Below are 24081 nucleotides of genomic sequence, written 5' to 3'. Positions count from 1 at the left end.
AAAAAAAGTCTTTACAGTTCTTATTTGCGGTCGCTAGGCCTCTATCACTCCCAGCAGGCAGGCGGGGCAGGCTTATGAGGGAGGGAGAGAGGGCTCGGCGGTCGGTTGCCGGGGTAACGCCTTGTCTCTGCTGTTCCAGGTAAGTGATACAATGTTTTCATTTTAGAAGGAACAAAACAGTAAATAGAACGAAACAATAAATAGAAGGATACAGATAAGTTACATTGTATTTATGTCATGGAATGTGGTGACAGGAGACAACATGGTAATGATGGGAGTTGTAGTGTCAAAACAGCTTGAGCACCATAGGTAATAGTAGCTCATATGCAGACTGCATCCTTCCAAGTCTTGTTATTCCTTGGTATATGCTGGGAATTGTAGTTCACTGTCACCTGGCTGATTACTACTAGAGTCTGCAAAGACCATTTATTTATTTGTGTTTGCTAAGGGCGCTTTCACACTATAAAAATGCACCCGTTATAAACGCCCGTTCGAAAAAGAGGGGAAATCGGCAGTTATACGTCTATGGGATTTTTCTAATAGCTGTTTTAACCTGTTATCGCCCGTTATTAATAATGGCCGTTATTTTGTGACGGGCGAATGAACGGGAGAAATAGTACATGCACTAATTCTCCCGTTACTATCGCCCGTCACAAAATAACGGCTGTTATTAATAACGGCGATAACGGGTTCAAACGGCTATTAGAAAAATCCCATAGACTATAATGTGATTTTCTAATAGCCGTTAGTGATTTTGTACCAGCCGTATAACTGCCGATTTCCCCTCTTTTTAGAACGGGCGTTCATAACCAGTGCATAAAAAATGCTTTTATTCGCAGCCACACACAGTTGGATAGCCGGGCGCCGTCACCCCCACCCCTGTATGTCAGCACTGTGACCACTGTGTGATTGACACACAGGTCCCAGCGCATGTGCCCCTCAGCTCAGCTAACAAGCGTCGTGGCGTATGGTATCCAGGCAAGCGCTCACTCCCGCCGCTTGCCTCCTCAGTGCGCCTGTGCGGTGCTAGAGGTAGAGAGCGCACGTCCTCTCTGCCTCTAGTAATGGGAACTGTCCTGTGGGCGTTTGCAGAAGAGAAGAAAGAAGAAGCAAGAGGATAGAAGGCACAGAGTACAGTACATAAATTATAAAAGGTGCATATCTGAATAAACTTGTTTTTGGCTCGCACGTTAGCTGAGCTGAGGGGCACATGCGCTGACCTATGGGGAGGTAGCGGGGCATAGCGTACCTCGCGCCACGCCTATCCGACTGTGTGTGGCTGAGATCAAAAGCATTTTTTGGGGTGATAAAAGCCAGCAGAAATATGGTAAAAACTGTGCTGTACACACCATCTGCACACAGTGCAAAGGCTGTGTGTAGGTTATATAGCCTGGAGTTCATGACAGTTGCGCTTTAAAGGAAAACTGTCAGCTTGCTCCCCCTGATACTGGCTGATAGTGCGGGGGACGCTGATCAGTTTGATACCTACTGTGCCCGGACCCGCCCGGCCGTTCGGCCAATTTCTTTGTTTTTCCCTATATGCTAATTAAGTGCTAACTGGCACAGGCGGGGTAACTGGCACTCTGACGTCGCCGGCGGCCGCAGCGCCGCCCAGCTCATTAATATTCCTCCCCTCCCTCTGCCTCTCGCTCTTCATTACAGAGAGGGGAGAAGAGGGAGAGGAGGCGGGAGGGGAGGAATATTGATGAGCTGGGCGGCACTGCGGCTGGCGATGGTGACGTCAGAGTGCCAGTTAACGCCGCCTGTGCCAGTTAGCACTTAATTAGCATATAGGAAAAAAACAAAGATTTTGGCCGGGCAGATCCAGGCACAGTAGGTATCAAACTGATCAGCGTCCTCCGCTGTTTAGTGCGGGGGGAGCAAGCTGATGGTTTTCCTTTTAAAGGAATGACCGAATGGTAGATTTTAAAGGGGTACTCTGGTGGAAAACTTTTTTTTTTTTTTTCTTTATCAACTGGTGCCAGAAAGTTAAACAGATTTGTAAATTACTCCTATTAAAAAATCTTAATCCTTCCAGTACTTATTAGCTGCTGAATACTACAGAGGAAATTATTTTCTTTTTGGAACACAGAGCTCTCTGCTGACATCATGATCCTAGTGCTCTCTGCTGATATCCTTGTCCATTTTAAGAACTGTCAAGAGTAGGAGAAAATCCCCATAGCAAACATATGCTGCTCTGGTCAGTTCCTAAAATGGACAGAGAAGTCAGCAGAGAGCACTGTGGTCATGATGTCAGGAGAGACCACTGTGTTCCAAAAAGAAAAGAATTTCCTCTGTAGTATTCAGCAGCTAATAAGTACAGGAAGGATTAATAATTTTTTAATAGAAGTAATTTACAAATCTGTTTAACTTTCTGGCACCAGTTGATTTAAAAAAACAAAAAAGTTTTCCTCCAGAGTACCCCTTTAAGAGGAAAGTGGAATGCCCATATAGAATAATGGACCAGTATGGAATGCCTAGTGAGAATAATAGAAATGTAACAAATCTTTTTGACATCTAATAAATCTTTAGCAGGGATACTCTCCAAACTGACTGGGATTATTTAAAGTTAAGATTCAGTGGGATAATTATTGGCTTCTATGGAACGACAAGGGAGAATGACAGAATGGAATGCCTATAGAGTATAATGGAAATTAAAATACAATCTCATTTGCAGGTAAATCTTTGTTATGCAGCAAAAAAAGAAAAAAAAAAAAAAAACTTTACCAAATGTGTTCCCCAGGTAGAGTAGCACATTTTAAAATTGTGTCACATCATCAGCCCCATCCGCAGATCAGTCCCATGTGCTACAGCATAGTCGCACGCACACACGTCCATCCCCACTGTGTTTGGCAAAAATTGACATCATCGCAGGCAGAAGCAATTCTGTTCAGTTGCCTCTTCTGACAGTGCTGCTCATGCCCACCTAATGCTGAACACACTCAGAGGGAAAGGGGGGTATATAGAATTAGGGGGTGACTGTTTACTACTCCAAACCCTAACTGTAAACAAACACCTAACACAACTCTGCACCCTAATCCTTTACACTGCTGCACCTAATTGCGTCTAGCTGTAGGTGGGAAAGGGCAGCAATGTCAAGAGAAGTCCACTGAGCAGAATGGCCATCGAATGCTTCTACCTGTGTTGATGTCAGTTTTTGCCAATCACAGCAGGGATTGGCATTCTGTAGCCCAGACGGGGGAACACTGCAAGATGAATTCCTCCATCCAGTGTCCCGATTGAGGCACCAGATAAATCTAGCTGTCCTATTGAAATGAATAGAATCAGTTTGATCATCTGTTTCCTTTTCAGTTCTTTTCTACAGTTTCGGAGGGAAACTGAGCCTGATCTCCGCATATATATGACAGCAGCCTAAGCCTCTTAGGAAAGCCTGGGATTCTTGTCAACTTTCTAAGAAGGAAATGCCAAGAGAGCCATAGGCATCATTATTGTTTTAAATATATAGATAATAATATACTTTTATTGACTAGATTACATCAAGAGTACAAGGTTAATTCAACTGAAATTTGGTGAAAATTATTCCAGATTTGGACATATTTTTACAATTTTAATTGACTATTGATAATTGTGGAGCTCTGAGCAAAAACAGTGAATACAGTCAGGCCTCTTGTATATTAAGGATATAGCGCTCATTCTGTACCTTCATGTATCTCTGATTTTATGCAGAGAGAAGTATTATGAATTACATTTCTTATAGTAGAGACTCTACAAGTCCTTACTGAGTACAGACATAACATTGCCTTCTACATAACTCAGTTGCAGTTGAGACAAGTATTAAGCCTGTTAAGGCTGTATTTGTGCGATGGGCATAAGTATTAAACACCCCTTCACCTCTGGGCGGAGTTTACAGGAGTTAGGGCAGGGGGTGTGAGTATATAACGCCCCCCCGTACCCTAAGGGGCGTATGTGACATTTTGCGGATGTCCCTGCACCTGATGAGCGGCGTCCGACATTCGTATCTCCCGCCAAAACCTTTGCGTTGCCAGAGCCTGGCTGGTTCAGGGCTTTCTCAGGCGGTACAGACACAGCATCAATGGTAGCTGCTGGTCGCCTCACCTGATGATGCTTATAGCCCACTACCACCATGCTAATGTACAGGAGTAGGCATCGGCTGTGTACTCGGCTCACAGCGTTGTCAGCATCCAGAGGCGGCGAAACAAGCTGGTAAGCCATGTGGTCACTGGGAGTGACGAGGTCACAGCTTCTTGCACAGCTCCGCCAGCTGCCTTGCAGCGTTATGCTGCCCGTTCCACAAAGTTAGCAAACACCAAGATCACAGTCAGTACCCAGGGATTGGCAGACGCTTGGGGGTGTTTTTCCAGAAGAGGCTGTGCATTGTGGGTGGTGGTTGCATGCAGGCAGTGTCTCCCAGACATGGCAATAGAAAAAAGGAGGTATATCAGCTTACCCAGTCGTATCCAAGATGCAAGGAATCGTGGCACAATATACCTGAACCAGCGGGAGCTTCGGATGAATCTCTGAGGCCAAGTCCTCAGGTGGAGTAATCACAGAGAAGGAAAGGAAGTTCCGGCTCCCAAGGCTGGGTAAAATTCCAAGTTTATTTCTTCATATAAAAATCCAGTGCATGAGCAACAATAAAAACATAGAAAAATAGCAACACAAAATGCACCAACGCGTTTCGACTTAACGCTAAGTCTTAATCATGGCATCCATGATTAAGACTTAGCGTTAAGTCGAAACGCGTTGGTGCGTTTTGTGTTGCTATTTTTCTATGTTTTTATTGTTGCTCATGCACTGGATTTTTATATGAAGAAATAAACTTGGAATTTTACCCAGCCTTGGGAGCCGGAACTTCCTTTCCTTCTCTGAGTGTCTCCCAGACGTTTATCTGCCGCACTTTTAGGTGGCGGTGTCCCACTGCACAAGGTCTTCAGCTTGTCCATCTGGGAGGGGAGGAGGTTCAGGTAGTGGTGGGCTGCATGTGTATAGCAGGCCAGCCGGCTTGTGCTCACCCTGATGCTCCCTGTATACAGCAGGGGTTAATTCCTATGCAGATTACGGCAGGCCCTGCCAGACTTTGCAGTCAGAACTCAACCCTCTTTTTTTTTCTCCATAGTAGTAATTTGTGTTTACATGTAGGCACTCTTAGCATTTTACGCTTAAATGGGCACTGTCAGATACAAAAACTTTTGATATGTTGTAAAGCATGCAAAACCAATAGGTCTTGGATTTGCTCTCATTAGAAAATTTTCAGTATTTTATACTGAAAAAGCCAGTCAAACAACTGACCCCCCCCCCCCCCGCCTGCTTGGACACATACTAGTCCTGCTGTGTCCATGCATCATCCCCTATGTCATGGACACACTTCATTGATTGACAGCTGTGAGCGCAGGGCTCACAGCTGAAGGAAAAATCCTCCCACTGTCAGCTTGTGTCCCGCTACTGTCAGTGAGGACAAGCTGGGAGTTGTAGTTTTGCTAATGCTAGGGGAGATGTGAGCAGAAAGCATACTAAGGGAGGGGGCAGAGACCTGCACAGTGAAGCCACACCCCCTCCCTTTGAGAGGAATTCAGACTAATGAGCTAAATTAAAAGTGTAATAAAAATAAATAAATAAAGGTGCTAGACACATAAATATATGTACATGGTCAGTATTAAGTACTGAGTGATATATTTAAAAAAAAAAAGTTTTTTTGTTGGATCTGACGGGTACACTTTAAGTTTCATAGCAGTTATTTAATACATACAGTGTTAGTGGTCATCATGCACATTCACAGCATCATGTCACACGATTTATAGCATCAATCTTATACACATTTATGCCATACATACATAGCATTTATCATTTAAATATTTATAGTTGATACGTTTAAATAAAAAAAAATAAAAAAGCATGATGCGCCAATTGTGGTTTAAGTATGGGTACACTTAATTGCAGATTTTTCATCAGTATGTCTCCCAGTCAAGTTATATACACCCATGTTAGGCTTTTCACTGTGTCACATAGTGTTATGTTCAGTACATAAGGTTATAGCATTCTATACATTCGTATGGTAAAGTGCATTTGTGTGTTTTAGTGTGTGTATACGTTATAGCCTTGGTCTGTGCATATCATTGTAGTATTTTACATGCTTATGGTTAGCATGTTTAAACCTTATAGTTGTTGTACTTACAATATAGTATTGGTCTGTGTGTGATCAGTTTGGGTTTCACGGTTGGGCACTTGTTACATGCTTATAGCCTTGTGTACATGGTTATAACACATTTTTGTTCTGTGCATACGGTTGTAGCGCTCAGTCTGCATACGCTTATAGCACTCAGGCTGTTCGTATGGTAAGCACTTTGGTGGTACATATGGTTTCAAGCACCTTATCTGGGCAAACAGCTTCAATATGGAGTCTACATTTGTGGTAACATTTTATTTGTTGCGTACTGTTTCATTAGTATTCTGTGCATTTGGTCTGACCATAAGGTTGGTGTGCTGGGCTTACGTTATAGTTTATTTCTGCACGTACGGCTTGTCTGTACTCATGCTTGTAGGAGGTGATCTGTGCATAGTATGTATTTGGTGCTTTGTTCATAGTAATCATGTATGTTTGTATTTATCTGGGGCATATTGTCTAGTTTACCCCACATACATTACAGCATTGAATACGGGGCAGGTGTTCATAGCATCTTTCCATAGTGTTTCTTACCATGCTTTAGACATCATAGAGCGCATACGGCATGACTACTATACCTATAGGGGAGGTGCTATTTAGTTATTCTTGCTGACACATCTGCACAAGCAATATTCTCTTGACACTCAGGCGGTGGATACCTTTCATGCCTATCATGCCTACTCGGGGGGGAGGGGGGGGGGGGGGGAAGGTGCACTGCATAGTTATTGTCACTGACACATTTTCACAGCAATTGGGTTGTGACATATACATGGTTGAGTACCCGTTATGTCTGCCTCCTCGGCAGGGGATGCACAGTGATTGGCACAAAGCAATGACATACTGACATAGGTGGTTGTTTACCTGTTATGCCTGCCATGTCTTCAAAGGTCTGTCATGTTGTCAGGTTTTATCATTGGTTTAACAAGATATTTCTGCCTCTTAATGGCAGGAAATAGCAGGGATAGCACTGTATTCATGCCTGGCAAGCATTTAACAGTTCCCCCCTTGCCATGTTAACAAAGGTAAGTTGGTTAATATGTATAGAAGCGGGTCTGGTTCAGTGATGGTTCATTTTATTTCAGTGTGGTCGTGATTGACACAGCTGCTCAGTATTACGTATCCGCTTACGTGGTGACAAGTTATAGCCCATTATAGGGTATGTCAGGCGGCTAGTGTGTTAGGCTAAGTCTCCACTTGTTTATGGGAGTGAGAAAACGACAAGAAAAACTGAAATGTGGGGTTTAACTTTGGCGTTTTTGCAGGCGGTTTTTAATCTTTTTTGGACTTTAGCGATCCAAAAAAGTGATGGAGATGCCTGTTTTGAATAAAATTTCGTAGGGTACCATTAACATTTTTTTTTTAAAAAGATACAGTAGTGAAGGAAAAAATTGTATCTAATGAAATTTATATATTTTTTTATAAAAAACATTTTATTACTTTTTAAACAGGGATCAATTTATGTGTGCGGGGAAATAAAAATGTAGCCGACAATTATAAAAATTTATTGTGTGTGTGTGTGTGTGTTTTTCACTTTTTTTCTTTATTTTTTAAATTTTTTTTTTAGTTAGTAGTACTACTCCCAGCATGGAACACACTGTTCCATGATGGGAGTAGTAGTACCTGTACTAATAGACAGATCGCCCGCTGCGATCTTTCTATATAATGTATAGATGCGGCGGGTGCTCTTCTATGGTCCCCTGGCTGTGATTGGCCAGATGGTTCCAGCCAATCACAGCTCTCTGTGACAAATATGAATAGGTGTATATATACGTCAGTGCAGGGGACCATAGAAGAGCGGCCGCTGTACCTATACATTATACAGGTGGATCACAGCGGGTGTCAGGAGTGATTTCCGCTTTGATCTTACCATAACTGCAGGTACTACTACTCCCAACATGGAGCACACTCTGCCTCATGCTGGGAGCTGTAGTACCTGCATTAATAGACAGATCGCAGCGGGTGTCAGAAGTTACACTCGCTGCGATCTGTCTCTTAATGCAGATGATCGTCCTGTCTATAGCAGAGATGGAGCAACTGTATACAGTGCTTGCATCCCTGCTCTGTACTATACTCCGGGCCGGCCACTCACTCATTGATATTTCTCTCAGAGCTGTGATTGGCTGCAACCATCCGGCCAATCACAGCTCTGGGTGGGAAATATGAATAAATTATGCTCTATTCACATCAATGTATAGTGCAGAGATGTGAGCGCTGTATACAGCGGCATCTGTGCTATATAATGGACGATCGCATCGGGTGTCAGGACTGACACCCGGGGCGATCTGTCTATTACTACAGGTACTACTACTCCCAGCATGGAACAGTCTGTTCCATGCTGGGAGTAGTAGTACTACCTAAAAATGTAAAAAATAGAGAAAAAGTGAAACACACACACTTTATTAAAAAATAATAAAAAGTTGGTTATAAAATATAAACATTTCGTTTAATAAAATGTTTTCCATCACTGCAGCATCCTTTTTTTTTTTGGTACCCAACAAATTTTGGGTACCAAAAAAAAAAAAAAACGCCAAAAGGTGACAAAAATGCAATTTTCACACAAGTGAAAAAAACACCAGAAAAAAATGCATGATGACGTACATTGCACTGGCAATTTTTCAGGCGTTTTTTTTTTATCCCTAAAAACGCAGGACAAAAAACCAAGTGGAGACTTAGCCTTAGGTATTAATTTATGATAATCATTATCATTGTCATTCATCCTACCAGGTAAATTTTTGCTCACTAAAGGCGTGCCCTCAGGACGTGGTTAATGGCACACCTCTGACCGCTTTGCTAAGGTTATTGTAAGTCTCACAGGTAGGTATGCAACAGTGACAGCCACAAGCACGAGTATGAAGCCCTGAGTACAATTAAAAGTTTTACTGTTTTTTAGAATGGTTTGATCCTAGTTTTTTTCCCCAGAAAATCATCTTTCTTTTCTAAGAGAGCATATTATTATTTTATTTTTTTAGTGAACTGTGGAATATTTCTTCTTCAGGTATAAAATGAATTTAGAAAGATGCAAGGGAACAATAAAAAGAATTTGGTGTAAAGTTGTCAATAGTCTTTACTACAGCAGGTTTACCATATGTCTTAAAGGGTACCTCTCATCAAATAAACTTTTGATATATTTTAGATTAATGAATGTTGAATAACTTTCCAATAGCATGTTATTGAAAAATACGCTTCTTTCTATTGTACTTTTCCCGATCAGTCCTGTCAGCAAGCATTTCTGACTCATGCTGGAGTCCTAAACACTCAGAGCTGCCAGCCTGCTTTGTTCACAGCCAAACAGGCTGTGAACAAAGCAGGCTGGCAGCTCTGAGTGTTCTCCTTTGTGAACAAAGCAGACTGGCAGCTCGTAGTGTTTAGGACTCCAGCATGAGTCTGAAATGCTTGCTGCCAGGACTGGTAGGGAGACCCCTAGTGGTCATTTCTTCAAAGTGGAAAATTAAATAGAAAGAAGCATATTTTTTAATAACATGCAATTGTAAAGTTATTCTGCGTACATTAATCTATAATATATCAAAAGTTTTTTTTGATTAGAGGTACCCTTTAAACCTTTAAGCTAAAATCTGTTACTAATCATTGCAGTGTACATCATAACTCTTTTTCTCTCTGTTTCTTAACTCCAGGGTGGTTTGATATTTTATTTTTCTGGATGGATAACATGAGTTACAAAGCCAAAAAATGTGGCGTTCGGTTTGAGCCACCTGCCATTATCTTAGTGTATGAGAAAGACGAGGAGAAATCCAGACAACGTATTATGCCCGTCAGGAACTTTTCTAAATTCTCAGGTAATATCTCAGGGGATATATGTTGCAGTGACTTCTAGACTACATATAAATGGTGCAGTCAAGCATTGGTGTTCCCATTACTCACTAGCATCTGCCAACCTACCCTTTTATGGAGCCAGGAGAAAGAAGACCTATGTAGCTTTCTTGCTTTTTTTTTTTTGTTATAACCCCATTATTTTTAGACATACCTCATGTTGGGCTTATAAGAACTACTTAATCATAAGAAATAGGGCTTAAAGGGGTAGTCCAGTGGTGAAAAACTTATCCCCTATCGTAAGGATAGGGGATAAGTTTGAGATTGCGGGGGGTCCGACCGCTGGGGCCCCCTGCAATCTCTCTGTACGGGGGCCAGGCTCTCCGGCCAGATAGCGGGTGTCGACCCCCGCACGAAGCGGCGGCCGACACGCCCCCTCAATACAACTCTATGGCAGAGCCGGAGATTGCCGAAGGCAGCGCTTCGGCTCTGCCATAGAGTTGTATTGAGGGGGCGTGTTGGCCGCCGCTTCGTGCGGAGGTCAACACGCCCCCTTCCTGCAGGCTGTAGGGGCTCCGTACAGGAGATCGCAGGGGGCCCCAGCAGTCAGACCCCCTGCGATCTGCAACTTATCCCCTATCCTTAGGATAGGGGATAAGTTGTTCACTACTGAGTCACCACTGGACTACTCCTTTAAAGGGGTATTCCAGGAAAATCCTTTTATTTTATTTATTTATTTTTTAAGATGAACTGGCTCAAGAAAGTTAAACAAATTTGTAAATTACTTCTATTAAAAAAATCTTTATCCTTCCAATAGTTATCAGCTGCTGAAGTTGAGTAGTTCTTTTCTGTCTGAGCACAGTGCTCTCTGCTGACACCTCTCTCTGTCTCAGGAACTGTCCGGAGCATAAGATGTTTGCTATGGGGATTCTCTCCTACTCTGGACAGCTCCCGAGACAGGTGTCATCAGAGAGCAGTTAGACAGAAAAGAACAACTCAACTTCAGAAGCTAATAAGTACTGGAACGATTAAGATTTTTTTTCATAGAAGTCATTTACAAATCTGTTTAACTCTCAGGAGCCAGTTGATATATATATAAAAAAAGTTTTTTCCTGGAATACCCCTTTAACTTTAATTTAAAATTTTTTTAAATGTTTACCTGTAGATGGCACTAGAGGGACAGTTTTTTCCTATGTGACTACCTCCTGGCAATGGTGAGACCTCCAGTGCATACTACTGGAGGCCGTATCTCCAGAAGGATATAGATACACTGGAGAGAGTTCAGAGATGAGCTACTCAACTAGTACATGGAGTGCAGGATGAAATTTACCAGGAAAGGTTAAAGACAAGTATAGCTTAGAAGAAAGATGAGACAGAGGGGATATAATAGAAACCTTTAAACATGCATGGGATAGGCATAAGGCTATCCTTCATATAAGATAGGGCCCAGGACTATTTATAGTATTCAGAATATTGGGCAGACTAGATGGGCTGAACGGTTCTTATCTGCTGACACATTCTATGTTTCTGTGTTTCCTTAAAGGACAAGTATCATGTAATAAAAACGTATTCCCTATCTGAAGGATAGGGGATAAGTTTTACATTGCGGGGAGTCTAAGTGCTGGGGCCCCCCACGATCTCCTGTTTAGAGCCCCAGATCTCTTATACAGCGGCGCGTCATGCCCCCCCGCCCAAAAAGGGGGCCGCCACGCCCCCTCCATATAGTTCTATGGGAGAGCCATTCGGCAATCTTTGGCTCTCCCATAGAACTATATAGAGGGGGCGTGGCGGCCTCCGCTTCCGCCGGGGGTCGTGACGCGCTGCTGAATAAGAGATCTGGGGCTCTAAACAGGAGATCGTGGGGGGCCCCAGCATTCAGAACCACCACGATCTAAAACTTATCCCCTATCCTTCGGATAGGGAATATACGTTTTTATTACATGATACTTGTCCTTTAATTTGACATTGGGAACAGTTTTCTTTTCATCCATCTTTAGGTGGAAGTAAAGAGTTATCATCTTCATATAAAAAAGCTTTATGTAGTATTTTAATGTGCTATATACACAGGAAAATGGTTGGAAGTAATACATGAAGAAAAAAAACTTATGATACTGTGGCTTGCTTAACCCCTTAAGGACCAGGCCATTTTACACCTCAGGACCAGAGCGTTTTTTGCACATCTGACCACTGTCACTTTAAACATTAATAACTCTGGAATGCTTTTAGTTATCATTCTGATTCCGAGATAGTTTTTTCGTGACATATTCTACTTTAACATAGTGATAAAATTTTATGGTAACTTGCATCCTTTCTTGGTGAAAAATCCCCAAATTTGATGAAAAAATTGAAAATTTTGTATTTTTCTAACTTTGAAGCTCTCTGCTTGTAAGGTAAATGGATATTCCAAATAAAAAAAAATTTTATTCACATTTCCAATATGTCTACTTTATGTTTGCATCATAAAATTGGCGTGTTTTTACTTTTGGAAGACACCAGAGGGCTTCAAAGTTCAGCAGCAATTTTCCAATTTTTCACAAAATTTTAAAACTCACTATTTTTCAGGGACCAGTTCAGATTTGAAGTGGATTTGTAGGGTCTTCATATTAGAAATACCCCACAAATTACCCCATTATGAAAACTGCACCCCCCAAAGTATTCAAAATGACATTCAGTCAGCGTTTTAACCCTTTCGGTGTTTCACAGGAATAGCAGCAAAGTGAAGGAGAAAATTCACAATCTTCATTTTTTACACTCGCATGTTCTTGTAGACCCAATTTTTTAATTTTTACAAGGGGTAAAAGGAGAAAATGTATACTTATCTTTGTAGCCCAATTTCTCCCGAGTAATCACATACCTCATATGTCTATGTAAAGTGTTCGGCGGGCGCAGTAGAGGGCTCAGAAGCGAAGGAGCGACAAGGGGATTTTGGAGAGTATGTTTTTCTGAAATGGTTATTGGGGGGCATGTCGCATTTAGGAAGCCCCTATGGGGCCAGAACAGCAAAAAAAAAAAAAACACATGGCATACCATTTTGGAAACTAGACCCCTTGGGGAACGTAAAAAGGAATAAAGTGAGCCTTAATACCCCACAGGGGTTTCACGACTTTTGCATATGTAAAAAAAAAAAAACTATTTTTCACAAAAATGTGTGTTTCCCCCCAAATTTCACATTTTTGCAAGGGTTAATAGCAGAAAATACCCCCCAAAATTTGTAACCCCATCTCTTCTGAGTATGGAGGTACCCCATAAGTTGACCTGAAGTGCACTATGGGCGAACTACAATGCTCAGAAGAGAAGGAGTCCTATTTGGCTTTTTGAGAGCAAATTTTGCTCGGGGGGCATGTCGCATTTAGGGAGCCCCTATGGTGCCAGAACAGCAAAAAAAAAACACATGGCATACCATTTTGGAAACTAGACCCCTTGAGGAACGTAACAAGGAATAAAGTGAGCCTTAATGCCCCACTGGGGTTTCACGACTTTTGCATATGTAAAAAAAATATATATTTTTTTCACTAAAATGTGTGTTTCCCCCCAAATTTCACATTTTTGTAAGGGTTAATAGCAGAAAATACCCCCCAAAATTTGTAACCCCATCTCTTCTGAGTATGGAGGTACCCCATAAGTTGACCTGAAGTGCACTATGGGCGAACTACAATGCTCAGAAGAGAAGGAGTCATATTTGGCTTTTTGAGAGCAAATTTTGCTCGGGGGGCATGTCGCATTTAGGGAGCCCCTATGGTGCCAGAACAGCAAAAAAAAACACATGGCATACCATGTTGGAAACTAGACCCCTTGAGGAACGTAACAAGGAATAAAGTGAGCCTTAATGCCCCACTGGGGTTTCACGACTTTTGCATATGTAAAAAAAAAATATATAATTTCACTAAAATGTGTGTTTCCCCCCAAATTTCACATTTTTGCAAGGGTTAATAGCAGAAAATACCTCCCAAAATTTGTAACCCCATCTCTTCTGAGTATGGAAGTACCCCATAAGTGGACGTCAAATGCACTACATGAGCGCTACAATGCTCAGAAGAGAAGGAGTCACATTTGCAAATATTGCTGAAATGGGGGGGACATGTCGCATTTAGGAAGCCCCTATGGTGCCAGGACAGCAAAAAATAAACACATGGCATACTATTTTGGAAACTGCACCCCTCAAGGAACATAACAAGGGGTACAGAGAGCCTTAACACCCCACAGGTGTTTGATAAATATTCATGAAGTGGGATGTGAAAATGAAAAATTTGATTTTTTTTACACTAAAATGCTGAGGTTACCCCAAATTTTTCATTTTTACAAGTGTTAAAAGGAGAAAATGTCATTGTAAATACTTTTCTTTGGAGTAAGTACATACCTCAAGTCTGGGCGTAAACAGCGTGCACACCGGTCTCAGAGGTGCCGGAGATCAGTCAGGGTCCTTGAGCTTTGGCTTTCTCCTATGGAGCCAGAACAGTGGGACCCCCCCTCAAGGGGCATTACATGGGGTAAATAACTGGGGTACACTAAGTAACTAAAATGGGGTACAGTGGGACATAAAATTATAAAACAGATTATGTTCCCAGAATGATGACCCAGAGCACAGCCAAAACAAAAAAATATGCCCGCCCCAAACCCTATACTCTGAATCATCATTCTGGAATGTGATATGTGTGACTCAGGTGGAGAGAGCGCTGCGCATTTGAGGCAACATAAAAAGTCCCCGATGATAGTGACTCAGTGACCCATGACCCATTTTTTATAAAAAAATACCCCCAGAGGTCCTATCAGGTTTTTTTTTTTTTGGATTAAATATTTTTTTGGGCAATTTAGTGGTTTTATGGGGTTAAAACTTGGAATGTACTCTGGATTGGTACATTTGGGTCAAATTGTGGAAAATTAAAATGAAGAGGGAAAATTTAGAACTCCATGGAAGTGTTATACTCCCTGAAGCAATCCTTAATGCAGAGGCCCGGATTATCTGGGCAAGTGTCACATTGAGTGGTGGTGTCCTTCCGTATCCCCCTCTTGTAACACACTCTGCATCTTTTCTGGCACCTATTACTTCAGTTCCTTGGGAAGTCCGGCCTGCTCTTTCCCGGTCGCCAAAGATCAGGACCTTTAGGACTTCTTCTTGGAACTGGAGGAATGTCCCTGTGTTGCCAGCGTACTGGGACAGTACAAAAGAGTTGTACATGGCAACCTGTACCATGTAGACCGCAACTTTCTTGTACCATACCCGTGTTTTCCGCATGGCGTTATATGGCTTGAGGACTTGATCAGAAAGATCAACTCCCCCCATATACCGATTGTAGTCCAGAATACAATCGGGCTTGAGGACCGGTGTTGTGGTACCTCGCACAGGGACAGGTGAGCTGCCGTTGCCATGAATAGTGGTCAGCATAAGGACATCCCTCTTATCCTTATACTTGACCAGCAACAGGTTTTCATGGGCAAGGGCACGGGACTCACCCTTGGGAATAGGTGTCTTAACAAAATTTAGAGGGAGGCCTCTCTGGTTTTTCCGCACGGTCCCACAAGCGGACGTGGATCTGGTGGGAAGGGATGTGAAGAGAGGGATGCTGGTATAAAAGTTGTTCACGTACACGTGGTAACCCTTATCCAGCAATGGGTGCACAAGCTCCCAAACGATTTTTCCGCTAACACCCAGAGTGGGGGAACAATCTGGGGGTTCAATACGGGAATCTCGTCCCTCATACACTCTAAACTTGAGAGTGTACCCGGAGGTACTCTCAAAAAGTTTATAGAGCTTCACGCCATACCGCGCCCGCTTCGAGGGAATATACTGGCGGAAGATAAGTCTCCCCTTAAAACTGATAAGAGACTCATCAACCGAGATCTCCCTGAGGGGTACATAGGCCTCCAAAAATTTGGCCCCTAAGTGATCGATGACCGGCCTCACTTTGTAAAGCCGGTCATAGGCGGGATCACCTCGGGGTGGACATGCCGCATTATCTGCATAATGCACGCATTTCTAAATGGCCTCGAACCGCCTCTGTGCCATGACCATACTGTAAAGCGGGGTCTGGTAGAGGACGTCCCCGCTCCAGTACTGTCTGACACTTGGCTTTTTGACCAGGCCCATATGTAGCAAGAGGCCCCAAAATGTCCTCATTTCTGCTGCATCAATGGCGCACCATTCATTGGACCTGGCCAAAAAAGAATCAGGGTGGTGGGCGATGAACTGCCTGGCGTACAGATTCGTCTGCTCCACCATGTGATTGACAAAACTGTCACTGAAAAAATAACTGAAATAGTCAATTTCAGTGAATCCAGAATTGTCAATCCGGATTCTGGAGTCGCCAACAATCTCCGGAACCCGTGGCTGATAACCCTCTGGGGGTCTCCAGACAGGTTCACCGGAAGGGGGCTCCGGTAAACTTGTCTGGGGGGTCGGACTCCTAGTACGAGCGGCATCACCACTCGCACTAGTGCCGGCCACTGGGCCACTATCATGGGGGGTGCGTGGCCTCGCCTGGCGGCGTCTCCGCCGCCGTGCAGGGGGCTTATCATCAGTACTAATGACCCCCCTGAGCATTTGCACGGGATGCCTGCTGAATGATTTCAGCAGGCATCCCGGTCCGATCCCCGCCCGGCGCACGGTGGGGACCAGAACTGCCCATGACGTAAATGTACGTCCTTGGTCCTTAAGACCCAGGGTGTCGGGACGTACCGTTACGTCATGAGTCCTGTAGGGGTTAAAGGGGTATTCCAGGCAAAACCTTTTTTTATATATATCAACTGGCTCCGGAAAGTTAAACAGATTTGTAAATTACTTCAGTTAAAAAATCTTAATCCTTCCAATAGTTATTAGCTTCTGAAGTTTTCTGTCTAACTGCTCAATGATGATGTCACGTCGCAGGAGCTGTGCATGATGTGAGTCATCAGAGAGCAGTTAGACAGAAAACAACTCAACTTCAGAAGCTAATAACTACTGGAAGGATTAAGATTTTTTAATAGAAGTAATTTACAAATCTGTTTAACTTTCTGGAGCCAGTTGATATATAAAAAAAAGTTTTGGCCTGGAATACCCCTTTAAGTATTTACTACTCCCCCCCCCCCCCCCCCCACACACACGTACACACATTTGGCCCATTTTGTTACTGTTGTAACTGAAATTCAAATAGACTTAAATAGCCTTGAAAGTGCAGAATACCTTTTATTTTGACCCAAACATTAATAAGAACAAAAAATGTCACATCTATTGGATTCATGAGTATTCACTCCATAATGTCCAGATTTGTGGAGCACACAACTAATGGTTGTCCTATGGACAGATTCTCCCACCACCTCAACTTCTGAACTTTGCATCTCCTCCAGAGTTACCAAGTGCCTTTTGGTTGCTTCTCTGATTATTTTCTCCTTACCCGGCTTGTCAGTTTGGGAAGACGGCCTTGCCATGGTAGATGTGTGTTTGTGCAAATTCTTTTCATTTTCTGATGGTGTTATGGTGCTCTGTGAGGTTGGGATGTTTTTTTAATTTTTTTAACCTAACCCTGCTCTTTTTCACAACTTTTTCCCTGACCTGTTTGGTGAGCTCCTTGGTCTTTATGCTGCTGTTCGTTAAGTAATGCTCTCTAACAAACTCTGAGGTTTTCACAAAACAGGTGTATTTGTACTGATATTTAATTGCAGACAGGTGGACGCTATTTACTATTTATGCAACTTAAAAATGTGACTTGTTAAGGTAATTGATCACACCAGATATTTCCCTATACTACAAATTCTGGACTATTTTGTGTTGGTCCATAAATTTAAATCTGTGGTTATACCATGACAATATATAGAAAAGTCCAAGGGGAGGGTTTGTGAATACTAGGGATGTCCCGATACCATTTTTTTAAGACAGAGTGCGTGTACCGATACTTTAATTCTTGTACTCGCCGATACCAAGTTCAAGTACTTTTATTTTAAAGGGAATCTGACACCAGGGTGACCCGGTTTCTGGCGCTGCTTACCGTGCTGATATGTGGGTTCCTTGTTGTGTACAATTGAGGCGGCTGCTGTAGTATGAGCCAAGATTTCTCTCTTCTCCATTGGACAGAACAGGGAATTTGCATTGGCGGCAAAACCAATGTCTCCGGAGAGATTGGGCTGACATTCACATGGTGAGCAGCGGTAGAAACCGGGTCACCTGCACTATCTACCTATAAATTCAAGTTAGTGCAGGTGACTCTGCTGTAAGATTGCCTTTAATAGTAGGTAGTATCCCCTTGTAGGTAGTATAGATAGTTGTAGACATTAGTAGCAGCCCCCCTGTAGACCGCAGCCCCCCCTTGTAGACAGCACCCCCTCTTGTCCCCCCTGTAGACAGCGCCCCCCCCGTGTCCCCCTTGTAGACAACAGCCCCCCCCACTTGTAGACAGCACCCCCTCTTGCCCCCCTTGTAGACAACAGGCCCCCCCTTGTAGACAGCGCCCCCGTGACCACTTGTAGACAGCAGCCCCCCCTCCTTGTAGACAGTGGGCCCCCTCCTTGTAGACAGGGAGCAGTGTCCCCCCTTGTAGGGAGCAGCCCCCCTTATAGACAGCAGCCCCCCCTTATAGACAGCACCCCCCCTTATAGACAGCAGCTCCCCCCTTTATAGACAGCAGCCCCCCCTTTATAGACAGCAGCCCCCCTTATATAGACAGCAGCCCCCCTTATAGAAAGCAGCTCCCCCCTTATAGACAGCAGCTCCCCTTATAGACAGCAGCCCCCCCCCTTATAGACAGCAGCCCCCCCCCCTTATAGACAGCAGCTCCCCCCCCCCTTATAGACAGCAGCCCCCCCCCCCTTATATAGACAGCACTCACCTGTGGCTGTCCTCAGGTGTTGTCGCTCTGCTGTCCCGTTCTCCGCTGTCCCGTTCTCTCGATCGCATCATTGCGTCCTACGGAGGAGCATGTGACATACACGTCACTCTGCCTCCTCCGTAGTGTTACGCTGGGCGCAGGGGAGGAGGAGTGACGTGTGTGTCACATGCTCCTCCATAGGACGCAATGATTGCGATCGGGAGAATGGGACAGCGGAGAACGGGACAGCGGAGAATGGGACAGCGCCGCACATCACCAGGTATCGGGCATGGTATTTGGGGACATTAAACGAGTCCCCGATACCATGCAAATGCCGAGTATCGGCCCCGATACCGATACTAGTATCGGTATCGGGACATCCCTAGTGAATACCTATGCAAAGCAATGCAAGTATTTATTTTATGATATAGAATGAAAAAGCACAGTGTTGCTGCTTTATCCTGTAATGTTTGTAATACTGACATTCCTTTCTTGTTGATATACTTTGTCCATAGACTGCAGCCGAGCAGCTGAGCAACTTAAAAACAACCCCCGGCACAGGCAGTATTTGCAAGGTGTCTCCCTAAAACAGTTGGAAAAATTATATAAGTTACTTAAAGGTCATCTGAAAGGCGAGAGTCTAAACGTTAGCCTTGATATCATCCGGAGGGAAGAAACCGTTGATCCAGAAGAGGACCTGAACAAACTGGATGACAAGGAACTTGCCAAGAAGAAGAGCATCATGGATGAACTTTTTGAAAAGAACAGAAAGAAAAAAGATGACCCAGACTTTGAGTACAATGTTGAGGTGGATTTTCCTCAGGACAGGATGGTAGAAAGCTGTGGCTGGGATGATGAATCTGAGGACGGCTTCTGACCACAGTCAATAACACTATGGACTTATGTGTGGAATGACACTACCGTTCTTTGTAACAGATATGTCCAGATTTGAAGCACCATGCATCACATTGCTTACCTTATTACATTACACAGCAGAATTCACAATTCTCCAGGGTTCATACAGTATAAAAGCAAACTGATTGTTTTCAAACATATGAAATATCCTTTTATTTCTCAGCCAAGTGTCAAGGAGGTGGAGTTGAGCTGCTCAAGTGTCATAGCGTGGCACACCTACTTTCTCTCTCCCCCACCCCCCAAGATCCTCCTTGACTAACACACAGCCCTGAATGTCAGTAAAGAAGAGGCTGGAGTATTTTTCCCATTGTTCCCAGTGTGGGAAAGCTGCGGCCAGTTAGGTATTTCTCCTGCAGTGACAGAAATTGAAATCCATGATTGGTTAGCACCATAACTAATAATCTCTTTACCTTTCCTGGTTAACCCCACTCACTTTTTGTACCAATTTTTACACCTTAAAAGTGTGACAAATATTAATAAGTTAGGGGAGATTTATCACAACCCTTGCAGAGGAAAAGTGGTGATGTTGCCCAATGCAACCAGATGGCTTCTTTTATTTAAAAAAAAAAAAATTGTGAAATAAGCAATCTGATTGGTTGCTATGGGAAGCAACACAACTTTTCCTCTGTACAGGTTTTGAGAAATCTACCCCTTCATGTTTTCAAGATCTCTCCTTGCTGTAAAAGGAAAGGGAACATTGGTAAAGGGGATATCCAGAAATAAAAAAATCTGATATAATTTATTTCTCATTTCATTCACTTGAATGGAACTGAGCTGCAAAACCACACCCAACCTAAGGACTAGACTGGTATAAGTCTTTTGTGTAAAACTCTCACGTGCATTGTACTGTACTAGGTTACGGATGTTTAGTGTTGAATTTGCAAATAATATACTAAGTAAACTGCATTCTAATGACATTATATTAAAGGAGTACTCCGCTGCAATGTTTTAACATTCTATTGTGCTGCGAAAAAGTTAAATAACAAACTTTAACTCTTTTTCTGCCGCTCCCCTGGAGTGCCGATATCGCTCTTCTGCCTTCTGGGCCCAGCCTTCTTCTGCATCTGAGAGACCGATGCGTCACACTACGATCAGCTTATCAACAGCTGCAGTGATGTCCCGCCTCGGCCAAGACAGGACATCACTGCAGCCATTGATAAGCTGATCGCAGTGTGACGCATCAGACTCCAAGATACGGAAGAAAACCGGACCCAGAAGACCGATAATGGCACATTGCAGCCTGGGCACAAAGGAATGATGTAACATTCCAGCAGAGTACTCCTTTAAGGCTGTGTTCACATCTAAGACCGAAGGCTCAGATGCACATTTCATTTTTAACAAAACAAATAGCACTAGGGTGAGTACCACATATACCCTATTATAAGTTAACAGGCTCCATTGGGTGCTGCTAGTGTCCATCGTCATGGCTTTTTACTATAAAGCCAATATCTCGCAGATATCAACAGTGACACGATCCCTATCTTTCGTTTTGAAAAGTGCACAATGCCAAATATTTTGCATTTAAATGCCTTCATTTCAAAATTGTTGAATAAAAAAAAAAAACCTAAAGGTGCACTAAAAACAAAACGCCCACGCGTTTCGAGCATCCAAAGAGTCATTACAGGACTAAGAACTCTTTGGAAGTTTGAAACGCGTCGTTTTTTTTTTTTAATGCACCTTTTAGTTTTATTTTTTGTTTTTGTTCATGTTTTAGTATCACTCAGTAAAAGTTATGTTTTAATTTATACTTTTGTGAGCTGGACCCCACCATTTTTGTTCTATCCATTTTATACGGGATACGGCCCGCATTGTCCACGCTCCAAGTACTTCTGCAGTGCTGCACCACAGCCGCACTCCTGGTATCCAGTGTCCGTATTTATTGGGTGGTGAGCTGAACTACAAACTTTTTTCCCTTTTAATATTTTGTTAGGTTGAAAATGAGAATAATTATCAGACCTAATTTACTTGTCTCTGCCTTGTTTTTATCCACTCCCCTTTTCCTATGAAAATCTGTGTGGTGGGTGGAGCCTTAGACGGTCACATGGTTTCCTTTGAACGTAATTTCCCAGAGGTCATTAGTGCATATGCTCTTTTTAGTGCTGCATAGAGTGAGGCATCAGTTGATCCTAATCTTCATAATGTTTAAATGATGTCTTCTTTCCAGTGTAAGAAGAGTGTACAGTGTTAAAGGGAATTATAACCCCCCTCCTACGAAGTGAATGTAGTGTTACAGACTGTAATATAAAAGTACATATTATAACATGATGTATATTTACCTTATCCTGGCCAGTGCATATTTAGCCGGATTCCCTCATGCATATTTATTGCAGTGAATAATGTACTTCTAGAAGCTTCTGTGAGGTCAGTGTAGCACAGTGGTCTCAGACTGTGGCCCTCCAGATGTTGCAAAACTTCAACTCACATCATGCCCGGACAGCCGTTGGCTGTCCAGGCATGCTGGGTGTTGAGTTTTGCTACATCTGGAGAGGCCACAGTTTGAGACCACTGGTGTAGCAGTTGTGTGATTTCTGATAAATACATGCATTTGCAAATGCGTTTTTATTTCACATAATGCATCAGTTTAGACCTATTTATTTTCATGGTAAAACCCATTTAAGCAGGCACTGGAATACAAGGTGAGAAGCATTTATAGTGCATTGGCCTGTCTAAATAGACCATTACAATTGTGCAGTATCAGTTATACATTCTACCTTTCATTTTATGTTGTTTAATGTTATATAATTTTATGTTTCACCAATATCCAATACATTTTGCATGTGCAATCCCATATATGTAACATATGTATATAGTATTATAGTTAAAGTGTACTTGTCAGATCCGACAACATACCTCTACCACCTATATTTATTATAAAAATACCCCCTTTTATTAGCTCACAGTGTTAGAAATCCTCTCAAGGTAAGGGGGGGCGTGTCCCCCATTGTGGTGGGGGGAGGTGATTGGTGCATCTCCTCAAGCAGCCTTGTCCTTGATTCATCTCTTTTCTATGACTCATGGACAAGCCTGATGCTGCTGCAGGACTGGTTAATGTCCCAGTAGGTATGTGAACCCCTAGTGGTGGGATTTCAGGAGCAGTTTTCTTTACCGTTAGGAAAACATTTCAAAGCAATCTTCTGCACAAGGCACCGTCTGTACTTGACGTGGTAAAAGTTTTGTGATGTGACCAGGGCAGTTTAAGTATTGATTAAAAAACAAATATTGTCACACATACAGTTTTTGGAGCTTTTCTTGCCAGAATTGGATATCTGTCTGTTTTTTGTATTCATTGCTTTTGTATCCTTGCTTGAACAACCGCATCATAAACTGAGGTCTTTGACACTGAGAACATTAATGATGAAAAAAAAATCAGGCATTAGGGAATTTGTGGGTTTTTACTTCTTGTTTTAAGAAAGCAGTAGTAGAAAATATTTTATGCCAACAAGTCAGAAAATATGAATCTTTCAAAACCTCCAGATTGTTTTATCTCAACAACTGATCAGCTTCTCTCATTCAAAGAGCCATAACTTTTTTAAAGTTTCCATTGATGTAGCTCTATCTGGACTTGCCTAGCCATCCGGCAAGATTTATTTTTAAATCGCATTTTGTTGTACATATAAGGTCCCTTTCACACTGCCGTTATGACACCGTAGTGAGACGGCCGGCTGGGAACCAGGAGAAAACAATACTGCAACCACCGTCATTTCTCCCGCTACAAAACAATGGCCCCTGATGGACCCCATTGACTATAGTGGGTTCCATCGGGACCTGTTGTACCCCGTCCAGATAATGGCCGTTAAAGTAATAAAAAAAATTAAAAAAAAAACTTAATGGGCGTTCTCGACAGGGCGCAATGGTAGTGTGAAAGTAGCCTAATATATTTTTTATAAATTCTACATTTTCAGGGAATTCTTTTTTGGATTTCATTGTTTTTAGGGTTGGCGATCTAGGGAGATCTAGGGTGTTAAACTGTGAGAATTAAAGTTATTTTTTATTCCAGCAGTTACGGCAAAGGCAGGGCTCTGTAATACCATGTGCCATTGATATTGTCCGTGCACTGGTGGCACCCAGAAGGTCTGACAAGTATGTACATCATCGAGCAGGTACAGACAGCTCCTGGAAAATATATTTACATCATGGGTTTATAAGGTTTTAAAGGAGTACTTCACCCCTAGACATCTTATTCCCTGTCCAAAGGGCATTCTAGCGGCCAGACCCTGAGCAATCTCCAGGCTGGTACCACGGCGTTCTGAACATTTAACCACTGTGAACTACATTATAATGAATACCCTATAAAAACAGAAATTGCCTAATTTGAGCTACATTTGTATTAGGTCACAATACATATTGGGCACAGGACTTCATCCATTTATTTTGTACCTTGTATTAAAGGGGTACTCGACCCTAGGACATGTTATCCCCAAAGGATAGGGGATAACATGTCTGATCGGGGGGGGGTTCCAGCTGCTGAGACTCCCTGCTATC

The 24081-nt window shown here is 42.8% G+C and overlaps 1 protein-coding gene across 4 annotated transcripts; it reads left to right on the top strand.

Moving 5' to 3' along the window:
* The first annotated feature begins 38 nt into the window (after nt 1-38).
* On the top strand, nt 39-20714 carry CEP19 (centrosomal protein 19). 4 transcript variants are annotated; one of them, XM_056564432.1, is made up of 3 exons: nt 39-139; nt 9775-9936; nt 19200-20713. In XM_056564432.1, the coding sequence occupies exons 2-3, from the start codon at nt 9801-9803 to the stop codon at nt 19559-19561; spliced, it is 498 nt and encodes a 165-aa protein (XP_056420407.1). In that variant the 5' UTR covers nt 39-139; nt 9775-9800; the 3' UTR covers nt 19562-20713. The 4 variants fall into 4 exon arrangements, with proteins under 4 accessions (XP_056420407.1, XP_056420408.1, XP_056420406.1 ...); XM_056564433.1 differs by lacking the exon at nt 39-139 and adding an exon at nt 173-309 and having other exon boundaries at nt 19200-20714; XM_056564431.1 differs by lacking the exon at nt 39-139 and adding an exon at nt 177-265 and having other exon boundaries at nt 19200-20714.
* Nucleotides 20715-24081: the final 3367 nt, after the last annotated feature.

Source organism: Hyla sarda, chromosome 3 (assembly GCF_029499605.1).
Source record: "Hyla sarda isolate aHylSar1 chromosome 3, aHylSar1.hap1, whole genome shotgun sequence".
NCBI lineage: Eukaryota > Metazoa > Chordata > Amphibia > Anura > Hylidae > Hyla > Hyla sarda.
Note: the sequence above shows the minus strand (reverse complement) of the source record. Positions and strands in the feature narration are given on the sequence as shown.